This window comes from Lipotes vexillifer, unplaced genomic scaffold, assembly GCF_000442215.2.
Source record: "Lipotes vexillifer unplaced genomic scaffold, Lipotes_vexillifer_v1.1 scaffold371, whole genome shotgun sequence".
In the NCBI taxonomy this organism is placed as follows: domain Eukaryota; kingdom Metazoa; phylum Chordata; class Mammalia; order Artiodactyla; family Lipotidae; genus Lipotes; species Lipotes vexillifer.
This window is the reverse complement of record NW_006786304.1, coordinates 3,405,226-3,416,857: the sequence shown is the minus strand read 5'-3', so window position 1 is coordinate 3,416,857 and position 11,632 is coordinate 3,405,226. Positions and strand designations below refer to the sequence as shown.

Sequence of the window (11,632 nt, the reverse complement as noted above, 5' to 3'; positions counted from 1 at the left end):
TGCTTCCAAGGAGACCCTCCGGTATAAAAACCCTGCATCTGAGAGAGGGAGAGAGTGGGAAAGAGGTGGACCAGGAGGCAGGAGGTCTGAGTTGCAGCCCAGCTGATGCTGTATGGTCTCTGGATCTCCTCAGTGAAATGGCCTTTACAGTATGGAATCTTGTGGAGTGTAGCTAGAGGGGGAACTGCCCCCTCTGAGTGCAGATGTGAGGACCGCAGTCATTCCCCGCGTGGAGCGGGTCTGCCTGCCTGGGCATCTCTGGGAGCACAGGGCCCGTGTACAGGCAGAAAGGCACTCACGAAGGTCTGCCTGTGTGTTATATCGTGCGTGAGTGTGCGTGGGTGTGAATGTGGGCGCACATGGCCAGGAGATATGCCTGGGCACACTTGGGTAGATGTGTCCTCGTGCCCGTGTGTCCGCGTGACGGAGCACAGAAGGGGATCTGTACACTGGAGCGTTGGTGTTAGGACCTGTGCGCAGAGGAGTGTTCCCGTGTGTCTGGATGTGCACACGTGTGTGTGAAGTGCTGGGGTCCATGTGTAGAAATACTTGAGCGTGTGTATGAGAGTCTAGGCGTCCGTGTGCGCGCGCGTGGTTTGGGGGTCCCTCAGCGTGGGGCGCCGCTGCAGGGCCCGCAGCGGGCAGGTGGGTTGTTTGGAGGCTGCAGGCAGCCCTGCAGCCTCGGACCGGGCGCGGGGAGGAGGAAGAGGGCAGCGGGCTCGGCCGCGCCTTTGTCTGCGCCGTCGTGGGCCGGGAGTCCGGCGCCTTTGTGTGACCCTCGCAGGTGTGCGCGCGGGGGCGGGGAAGGGGACTGGGAGCGGCGGGAGGGGCTCCCTCCTCCGCAGCCGGCCCCGCCCTCTGGCCCATTGGCTGGGCGCTGCCGCCCTCTGGTGGGCGCGGAGGGAACAGCTGGTCCGGGAGCGCCGCAGCGCGAAGGGCCAGCCTGCAGCCCCGGGACCGCGTACTGCCCTCCGCCCCAGCCACCTACGGCGCCCGCATTTGCCCCCTGGCAAACCTCTTGCTGCTCCAGGGCAAGGCCCGGACCTGCCGCCGGTCCTACCACTGTCCACGGGTACCGATTCTCCCAGTGGTGGCCCCGGACGCCTCACCTGCGGGCAGATGCACGGCTGGGTTCCCGACTCCCCACAGCCTGCGGAAACCTATCGCGAACACCTCCTGCTGCCCTGCTTCTTGGCTTCAGCGTTTCTTGGCTCTGGGCCCTTGGGGAGGCCACCTCCCTTCTCTGGTCCTCAGTCTTTCTGTCTGTAAAATGGGGCAGATAGTGAGCGCCTCCAGAGATGATGCCTGTTACAATGCGAGGTGCAGGGGACCTAGCATTGGGAAAGCCCCCCTCCCCCCACCCAAAACTCCTAGCCAGTGTTTTAGTGGTGTTGTTATGGATCCACCTTCTCTCCTAGACCCACATGCCCTGTTCCAGATGTGTTGGCAAGGTGGAGGCGGCACAAGGGCTAGGGGCACCTTCTGGGGGCACAGCTGTAGGAGTCAGCTCTTCCAGCCCGCTTGCACTCTACACCACTACCCGCACTTCCCCAGCACACACACACGATTTGGGGTCCGCTGCCTGCTGGGGGGGGGGCCTTCGGGCACGGGCATTTTCCCTTCCGAAGGGGGCGGGCCCTGTGGTTTCCTCCCTGGGTGACTTCCGGCGGAGAGGGCTTGGCCCCCAGAGAGGGCGGGGAGATGGCACAGTCGTCCCCCCAGCCCTGCGGGGCAGGCAGCATGGTTCACTCCAGCATGGGGGCTCCAGGTAAGGGGCCCCAGCACTGGCAACACCGTGGGGCTCGTCCTGCCAGCCGGTTGCTGGCCCGCCCTGCCCTGCCCCTCCCCTTCAGCTGTCTCCTTTGCCCTTTGACTCTACCTCAGCAGCTGCCCCCTCTTCCCATCCTGGGTTCTCACCTCCAGCTTCTCTTTCCCCTCCCCTTTCACATGAGCGCGGGGCGGGGCGGGTGGGGGGGCGCCGGGGGGCTCCGACCTCTTCTCGCCTTCTCTGCTGCCCTGTTCTGAGGGGTCTGGGGGAGGGGGATGGAGCCAGGTGTTGGTAGCAAGCTCCTATACAGAGTGCCGGTGGGTGGGCAACATGAGTGATCCTGGGGAGGGGACTGCACAGGGGCTGGAAGGCTGAGTTGCTGGACCTTTGAGTGTGTGCGTCTGTGTCTGTGCTTGTGCGCGGTAGTTGCGAGTCTTCTGTGTGCGACTGTCGGGTGTCCCGTGTGTGCGGGGCTCTTGTGTGTGGCATTATGGGGGTAGCCTTGGCAATGCTCTCTTGGTTCACTTCCTCACTTCGTTCGCCTGAGATGTCCCCTCCTCGGGGTGGCCTTCCCTGCCTGCCCCATCTAAACTGGCAACCAATCCCGCCATTCTGAGTCCCTTCGCCCTGCTTTATCTTTTCTTCATGGCACTTATCACTGCTTGAAAATTTATTACATGTTTGTGTGCTCATGAACTGCCTCATCCACCAAATGTCAGTCGACTGAGTGAGCATCATGCGCCGAGCACCGTACAAAGCGATTTGTATTTGTTGGCTCATTTGACATAATGTGTCCATCTCTGTGTGATGATAGTTATTTCTCTGCGGTGCTGATGGGAGAGTTAAGTGAGGTAGTAGGTAAATGCTTACCACGGGGCCTGGAACTGGGCAAGCGTCCATACTTCAAGGTGGTTTTGTTTGCGGCCCTCTAGGTCTGACTATGGGGATGTGTGGGGATGTGTCCCATTTGTGGGTGTCTGTGGGGATGATTGGTTTGGTGCGTGTCTGTGTGCATCCGTGTATGCGGGCATCCCTGTGATCTGTCATCGACATGTATTTATTGAGCAGTTCTGTGCTGGATGTTGAAAATAGAGCCAAAAAAGGCAGCTTCCGGTGTGTCCTCCTGGAGTCCCCAGTCCAGCGGGGGGAGACAGACCTGTCACCAGACAGGGAAGGAGGCACAGGCTGAGGGGTCACGGCTGGGACAGGGGAGGCACAGGGGACTGGGGGAGCCCAGGAGCCTTCCCAGTTCAGCCGATAGGGTGTCAGGGAGGGCTTCCTGGAAGAGGGCATGTGTGGTCTGAGATTTGAAGGATGAGTGGGTATGAGTAAGACAAGGGAGGCAAGGAGGGCTGTGAGATGGAAGGAAGGCCACTTGCCAGATACTGTGTGATTATTTACTGGGGTGATATATGCAGCTGTGGATGTGTGTGTGTGTGTGTGTGTGTGCGCACGCGTGCGTGCGTGTGCATGTACAGTGTAGACACAGGGACCCAGGGCATCTGTACATGCATGCCGTCTCTTCCCTGTCTGGGGTTGAATGGGGGCTTTGTACGTGTTGGGCGCTGGGTTAAACCCTTTACTTGGGATTTCTCACAGAATTGCCCTGCCTGTGAGGCCTGCCCTGGGTTCCCTGGCGTGGACATGAATTAATACATGTGTGACCTTGGGCAGATCACTGCTTGGTCTTGGGCTCTACATCTGTGACCTGAGTTCAGGGGTCCACCTTGGCCATCTCCCAGGAGGAGGTGACTCTGGGAGTTTGAGTACATGCATGTCTGTGTGTGTGTCTATCTGAGTTACCTGTGTGTGTGTGTGTGTGTGTGTGTGTATGCACATCTCTATCTGTCTCTACGTCTGAGTGACTGTGTGTGTGTGTGTGTGTGTGCACGTGCGTACACATCTGTGTCTGTCTGTATGTCTGAGTGACTCTGGGTATGTGTGTGTGTGTGTGAGTGTGCGTGTACATCTTGTGTGTGTCTATCTGAGTGACCTGGGTTTCTGTGTGTGTATGCATATCTGTGTCTATCTGTGTGTCTGTGAGTGACTCTGGGGCGTGAGTGTGTACGTGTCTGGGGGTGACTCGGTGTGTGAGTGTAAGTGCAGGTGTGCCCACACACGTCTGGGTGTGTGTTTTGCATATCTGCCTGTGTCATTGTGTCTGGGCTTGTGTATTCATCTGCAAACATTCCTGTCTGGGATCTGTGCACACCTGTCCCTGTGTGCGTTTGCATGGTCTCTCCGTCCGTTTTCGGGGCCCTGCCTGGCTGTGGCTGCAGTGTCTGTGGCAGCTTTTGTCAGCACAGCTGTCGGGCCACCACTCTTGTTGTGTCTGCTGCCTGTATCTCCATCCGTCCCTCCTGACACTCAGAAGTGTTCAATCCCTGGAGGCCGCCCAGGGACAGCTGCGGGGTATGGGGGTGTGAAATGCGACTCCTGGGGAGGCTGGGCTGGGCCAGTGGGCGAGCAGAGGTTCCCGGCAGTGCAGACCCTGCGCACAGGGGCTCCCAGGCCACAGCCTTGATTGAAGCAGGCTTTGTAGACAGGGGACCCAGGGGACAGGCCAAGCGGGGCCAGGAGGGGTGAGGGGAAGCCCTTGGGCCCTCTATATTTAGCCCCATTTTCGGTAAGTGCTAACGAGAAGCTGGCCCAAGTCTGCTAAAACCGGCTGGGGGAAATGCAGAGGAGAAGTGAAAGTCCGGGGAGGGAGGGGCGAGGAAGGGCGGAGGGGACCCAGCGTCCCAGGCCTGGGGCAGTCGGGCAAGTGAGTGTGAGCCCGGGGCGTGGCCGCCCCTGGTGGGTCTGACCCAAGGATGGTGGGGTTTGAAGGGCCCGGGCGGGCTCTGCATTGCTTTTGCCTGCCTGTTCCTCCAAAAAGTGGCATGCTGCCTGCGATGGGAGAAGGGAGGGGTGACCCTAAGCAACCAACCAAACTTTCCTTGCGAATGAACGAGGCTTTGAGGGGGGCCTTCTGAAGGCGCCAGGGGGCTGTAGCAAATTAGAATCACCTGGAGGGGGGCTTAAACGTTTTGGAAGCCTATGTCTCCGTCGCAATGAAATCAGAGTGTCGAGTGTCGGGGGAGGGATTAGGCATCAGTATTTCTCTAGAGTCAAAAGAGAGAGAGAGATTGAGAGAGAGAGAGAGAGAGAGAGAACCCTGCCTGGGCCAAGGCTGAGACAGCCTCCAGGATGAGCAGCCTCAGCAGGCCCCTTGCCAGGGTCGCCGTGCCCTCGAGAGTCCCCATTAAGACATCACTTAGCTTTGGGTCGTGGTGGAAATGGAGTTCCCTATTCATTGCTGGTGGGGATGATTTGATGAGACCCTTTTCTTGGGTTGGGCTCTGATGGAGGAGGAGAGAGCAGCAAAAGAGGCCTGGGCGAAGGACAGCTCTGGCCATTTTGCTGTTGGCCCAGCTGAGCGCTGCAGGGGTGCACGGGCTGTGTGGGAGCTGGGACTAGTGTGGGGCAGGATCAGTGAGAATAAGGGAAATAGAGTGGTGGAAATTTCCCCTCAAACCACTTTTTCCTCTGCAGCCAGTATCCCTGCAGAGGGGCTGTTACCTTAAATGTTTAGGTTGGAGCTGCTTGGGGACCGGGCTGAGGGGTCGAAGTGTCAGGTGACAGCAGGGAGAGGAGACTGTTTCATGCTTTCGTTCACTCCAAAGACACAGTCCCAGACTGTGCAGCCTGGGCCCTAAGGAGCCCACAGTCTGGGGTGGGGGGTCACTGTCCAGCCTGTCAGGGTGTGTTAGGGGACAGGGCGACCCCAGACGAGAGAGGCACTGACCACCTGGGCAGTCAGGGAGGACCTCATAGAGGAGGTGACGTGGAGCTGGCGCCTTAAAGAGCAGCCGGAATTTGCTAGTCGAGAAGGAGAGGGTCGCCCCAGGTGGGAGAAGAGCAGAGGCGAAGGCCTGGAGGAGGGAGAGCAGGGCCGCCCTTGTTCATTCAACCCACCCGTCCCGTTGGGGACCCCAGATGAGTCAGAGCTGCCCCTGAGGGGTTTCTAGCCTGAAGGAGGAGACATTCTGGGGCCCAGATGGCTACAGCCTTTAGGACAGTTACAGGGGAGATGGAGCCAGGGTGGAGGGAACAGGGGAGAGACCCTGTGCCTGAAGTCATCGGGGGTGGTGACTTCATGGAGGACAGAGCCTGTGCTGGGCCCTGAAGGATGAGTAGGAGATCGCCAGGCAGATAGAGTGGGGGACAGCGTTCCAGGCAGAGGGACCAGCCCACACCAAGGCCTCGGGAAACATTTGTTAAATGGCAGACAGACAGCAGGACAGAGGCAGGAACAAGTAAGAGACAGAGAGAGCTGCAGGGAAGGACGGACGCTCAGCAAACATAACCTGTTCTTCTGAGCTGGGTGATGCTGGGGACCCAGCGATGAGTCAGACCAGGCCTGCCCGCGGGTCTGGTGGGGAAAGGACTGGGACACAGGTGACCACAGCCCTGCGGGCTCGGGGCTAGGACGGCGAGAAGGCACGACCAAGGGAGGCTGCATTAATTTGCTAGGGCTGCCATAACAAAGTACCCCAGACTGGATGGCTTAAACAACGGAAATTTATTTTCTCAAAATTCTGGAAGCTAGAAGTCCAAGGTCAAGGTGTCAGCAGGGTTGGTTTCTTCTGAAGCCTCTCTCCTTGGCTTGAGATGGCCGTCAGCTCCCTGTGTCTTCACACGGTCTTCCCTTTGGGCATGTCTCTGTCTTCTTATAAGGACCCCAGTCATATTGGATCAGAGCCCACCCTAAGGGCCCTAAGGGTCTCATTTTAAGTTCATTACCTGTTTAAAGATCCTATCTCCAAAGACAGTCACGTTCTGAGGTACTGGGGGTTAGGGCTTCAACATAGGAATGTTGGGGGACACAGCTCAGCACATAAGAGAGGCCGAGAATGAGCATGGACTCTCTGGGGTGGAGGTGAGGTCAGAGGCCACCCTGGTCTGTGATCAGGAGGGACGTTCCCTAGCTAGGTGGGGAGTAAAGAACCTGAAGGTCTGGACTCCCCATCAAGCAGAGGGAGATACCTGGCGTGGCTGAGGAGAAAGTTGCATAAGTGGCAAGAGATGGGCAGCAGAGGGTGACAAGGGTCACACCCTAAAGGCCAGGATGAGGAACCTGGGCTTTTCTTAGGAGACGGGGAGCCATGGAAGGGTTCAGGGCCAGGCGGGGAGCTCCCGTGGCAATGTGGACACTGGCTGGAGCGGGGGGCTGGGGAGGGGGCTGGGGCATGGCTTTCAGGGATGCTGGGAGGGGTGGGATTTAGGGCCACGTCAGGATTTGTGGTTGCCTGGAGCAGGGCCAAGGTCTGGGAGATTTAGAACCAGGATCAGGCAGGACTCCCGCATCTGATGCACCAGAGTCAGGAGGGGGCCTCATCCCCTGGCTCTCTCAGCATCCTTAGCCACTTGCTGCCCCCTTCCCAGTGCCCAGAAACAGGGCCTGAGCTCCTGTAGCATCTGGGCACCTGCACCCCAACCCTCATAAGCTCATGCCTTAATAGGACTATATGCTGGCTTATTATTTTTATTGTTATTAGCTTAAAATTGTATTTATTTATTTGGTTGCACCAGGTCTTAGTTGCGGCAGGCAGGCTCCTTAGTTGAGGCTGGCCGGCTCCTTAGTTGCAGCACGTGGGCTCCTTTAGTTGCAGCTCAAGGGCTCCTTAGTTGCGGCTTGCCGGCTCCTTAGTTGCAGCACATGGGTTCCATTAGTTGCAGCTCAAGGGCTCCTTAGTTGTGGCTCGCAGGCTCCTTAGTTGTGGTTCGCAGGCTCCTTAGTTGCGGCACGCGTGTGGGATCTAGTACCCTGGCCAGGGATCTAACCCGGGCCTCCTGCATTGGGAACGTGGAGTCTTAACCACTGCGCCACCAGGGAAGTCCCAACTCAAACTTTTTTTCTTTTTTTGTGAAAACATACCATACATAAAGTGCTCAAATTTTAAGCATACAGCTTGATGAATTTTTACATATGTGTAGACCCACATAACCACCAAACAGAACATTTCCAACCCCTTGCAGGCTTCCTCACACCCTCTCCCGGTTAGCACCCCCCAAAAGGTGCCCACTAATCTGACCTTAATCATCTGATGTCATCCTGCCTGTTTCTGAGTTTCACATAATTGGAGTCCTCCTGTGTGTCCACTTGTGTGTCTCACGTCTTTACCCCGGCATCATGTTTGCGAGGTTCAGTGTGTGTGATGCAGGAGTTGGTTCTTTTCCCCGGCCGTGGAGTATTTCATTGTATGGATGTACTGGTGTTGTCGACCCATTCCCGTTAATGGGCCCTTGAGCTATTTCCAGGGGGGTGGAGTGGTTATGGAAGAGCTGCTGGGAACACGTGTGCCGGGGGTGGTGATGGTGGGCAGGACGCTCCTTTCTCTTGGATGGATGCCCGGGAGTGGATGTGCCGGGCCACAGGGAAGGGGCACCGCTCGGCTTTCCTGAATCGTGCTTGTATTGATTTACACTCCCACCAGCAGTGTGTGACCTGGCTTTTTAATCAGGAATTTTAAATCCGAGTGGCGTTCCGTGTCGAGTAATTGCAAAATTTCTCGACTTTTTTTTTTTTTTTTCAGTTGGTGACGCTGTCCCAGCTCTCTCTCTAGCTGGCCTTCTTTAAATATCTTGGATGCAGAGCACACTAGAGTTGGATAGCTCCTTTGATAGGGTGGGGGTCTTGGTGGGGATTTGGAGTGAGCTGTAGGGGAGATTTTAGGGTCAGAGTCAGGGTCAGGAGTAAGGTCTGAGGCCGAGTTGGGAGTTGAGGTCAGATGAAGGACTCGCGCCGTCTGGACAGGAGTTGGGAATCAGGGTGGGCAAAGGGGATTCAGAACGGGTCGGGCAGAAACCCAGATTTGTGCGGGGGTCTAGGACCAGCAAGGGCTGGGTTCAAGTCGGAGTCAGGGTAAGCTTGGGTTGGGGTGACGGTGAGAGATGAGGTGGTGAAAGTCATGACAGGCCCATCAGAGACTCAGCGATACTGATCAGAAGTGGGAGCCCTGGGGCTTCCCTGGTGGCACAGTGGTTGAGAGTCCGCCTGCCGATGCGGGGGACGCGGGTTCGTGCCCCGGTCCGGGAGGATCCCACATGCCGCGGGGCGGCTGGGCCCGTGAGCCATGGCCGCTGAGCCTGCGCGTCCGGAGCCTGTGCTCCGCAATGGGAGAGGCCACAGCAGTGAGAGGCCCGCGTACCGCAAAAAAAAAAAAAAAGAAGTGGGAGTCCTGGAGTCACAAAGACCCAGGTCCGATCAGGGTGCCTCTGCTGCCTCACTGCGTTCTTGGGGAGGGGCCATCCCCCCTGGAGCCTCAGTTTCCTCCTCTGTAAAATGGGGGTAATATTAGCACCAACTGGCGGCATGAGCTCTGAATCATACTTGGCACTGTGCTTGGCCCTGGTAACACTCACCTTCCCGTGACCAGCATCAGAGAGCTGTGAGGACGGGGGTTTGTCTCCATTGCTTTGTGTCCCCTGCTTGCCACTCCCGTCGGCCACCTTCTTTCATTTCCTCTGCCCGCGGAACTATAGGGTGGGATTGCGTCTGTAGGGGCAGGGACTGTAGGTTGGATTGGGGTGTGCAGCTGCAATTCAAGGGCTGAAGTCCCAGGTAAGGTCTAAGATTGGCTTTGAGGACAAGGTCGGGGCAGAAGCGGATGGGGTCGGGGTCACAAAGATCAGAGTGGGGCCGCCTGTGTGCTGAGTACCTGAAGGGGAGGCCGGTGGGAGTGGGGTATGGACAGGAAAGTGGTGGGCTGGGGAGGGGGCCAGAGGGCGGCTGAATCACAGCCAGAGATCTGACAACTCGTTCCTTTGGGGATGCTGCAGTCCCCTCACACCTCCCAGGCCCTACTCAGAGTGGAAAACATGCCTCACCGAAACCTGGTGAGGCAGGATGGGCGCCTGGGCGGCAGCCTGAGAGGAAGCCTAAGGCTGACTCGCTGCTCTGGAGCGTCACCAGCCTCCCTCTGGGCGGCCAGAGCCTTGTCAGGACCAACGGCCAACCTCTACCCTCCCACCCTGCCCCAGGGTCTCACTGGGGCTCGGGGGCTGACCCTCCCTGTGCCACCTCCTGGAGGGGTGAAGGGGATCCCCAGGGCCCGAAGGCCCCTCACCTGTGCTGCCAGAGGAGAGCAGAGGCTCAGAGCAGAGGGCATGTCTCTTGCAAAGCGGCAGGGGGTGTGGGAGTATTTGGGGAGAGGCTGGGGTGGTGCCAGAGGAGGGGCCCCAGAGCTCTTCAGGCTTCTGCACCCTCACCCCAGTTGCATCCCTCCTCTGTCCCCAGAAATAAGAATGTCTAAGCCCCTGGAGGCCGAGAAGCAAGGTCTGGACTCCCCGTCAGAGCACACAGGTGAGTGGGGAAGGGAGCAGGGAGGGCAGAGGTCACCACGGGCGGAGGGCAGGTGCGCGGGGGGAGTTTTGGGGGTGGCTTGTGACAGCTCACCCTGTCCCTCTCCTTGCAGACACGGAAAGAAATGGACCAGACACTAACCATCAGGTCAGGAGGGATGGATGTGCAGGAGGGTGGGGAGGGGGAGGGGGAGAAGGGAGCAGAGGGGAGCTCTGTGGGGGAGGGCAGGGTGTCAGAAGCTGCTTCCTCTCACTGTTCCCATCTCCCACCCCAACTCGCTCTTTGCAGAACCCCCAGAATAAGACCTCCCCGTTCTCTGTGTCCCCGACTGGCCCCAGCACCAAGGTAAGCACCTGTCAGGGCAGCCAGGGCAGGGGGAGAGGTGTCCTGCGATGGGCCGGGTTTGGCATTTGGGAGAGGGTCCCAGATGCCTGCTGAGGGCCCAGGGCCTGGTACCTCGGCGACAGGACAGGACAGGACTCCTCCCGCCGCCCCTTCTCACCCTCGGGCTCCCCCCCCAGGCCTGTGACTCACCAGGGCTCCTTCCCCTTCCCTGGGGGAGTGGGGGTGGCCAGGGAAATCCCCCCCAGAGCCCCAGGGCGATGAACAACAGGAAGCTGAGGGCCCCGCCCCCATCCCAACGTCCCTGACCGAACAGGGGCCAGCCCCGCCCCCCATCCCCCCCCCAGCACACACTCAGGGGCCAGCGGAGGACTGGGGAGTGGGGAGGGGCGGGCAGGCCCAGTGAGGATGCTGGAAGAGAGGACGATGGGGAGGCCGGAAGTGACCACGTAGAGCAAATGCCAGATCCAGATGGGGCCCTGCTCCTGGGCCCTGCTGGGCTTCCTGGGGTGTCTGGGGCCCAGGTCTCCACCCTCCAGTCTGGCGGGGGCAGCCGGCAGGTCCAGAGGCCTGAAGATGGCGCAGAGGGCAGGGACAGAGGAGGGGGCACGGGCAGGACTCCTGACCCTGACCAAAGGTGGCAGAAGGATGGGGCGGGAGCACCAGGAGCTGCTCTGTCACCATGGGAGAATCACTCCCCCACTCTGGGCTTCTCGGTCTCCTCTTCTCTAACATGGGAAATGGGGGTGGGGGTGGAGAGGGGGATCTCTGAGGTCCCTTCCATGGCTGGTGTGCCTTGATCTGCTTGGTGGGCAGGTGTTTTGTTCTGAGGGCGCTGGACGGGACCCAGGGAGAAGGGCTCTGACTCTGACCGTCTTCCCTCTGATCTCAGGCTGGGCTCTGGCCATAGCCCTTGGAGCCGAGAGCATCCATCACCCACACCCCCAGCACCAGCTCTCCCTCAGCTGAATCTTTGCAGCCTCTCCTTGCTCCACAGCATCCCTGCTTCTCCCCTAGGAGACTAGTGGGGCCCAAGGAAGAAAGGGTTCTCGCTCCCCTTCCCCAGCCTGGGCCTGCTTCCTGGGGAAAGCCTGAGGCAGAGAGCGCAGCAGCGGCCTCTGACTCTGGGTCTCCATCCACAGCTGGTCTCTGCTCCTGGCCTTTGCTGTTCCACC

General features: G+C 59.0%; 1 protein-coding gene across 4 annotated transcripts in view; it reads left to right on the top strand.

Moving 5' to 3' along the window:
* Window positions 1–1,685: 1,685 nt before the first annotated feature.
* The window catches only part of POU2F2 (POU class 2 homeobox 2), a 35,638-nt gene continuing 25,691 nt past the window's right edge, over window positions 1,686–11,632 (top strand). The window contains exons 1-4 of one of the 4 annotated variants that reach the window (XM_007458596.1): window positions 1,686–1,768; window positions 10,050–10,115; window positions 10,228–10,262; window positions 10,404–10,460. In XM_007458596.1, coding sequence (XP_007458658.1) covers window positions 1,702–1,768; window positions 10,050–10,115; window positions 10,228–10,262; window positions 10,404–10,460 — 225 coding nt within the window. In that variant the 5' untranslated portion in view covers window positions 1,686–1,701. The remainder of the gene's footprint in view (window positions 1,769–10,049; window positions 10,116–10,227; window positions 10,263–10,403; window positions 10,461–11,632) is intronic. The other 3 variants (XM_007458599.1, XM_007458598.1, XM_007458597.1) reach the window with 3 other exon arrangements.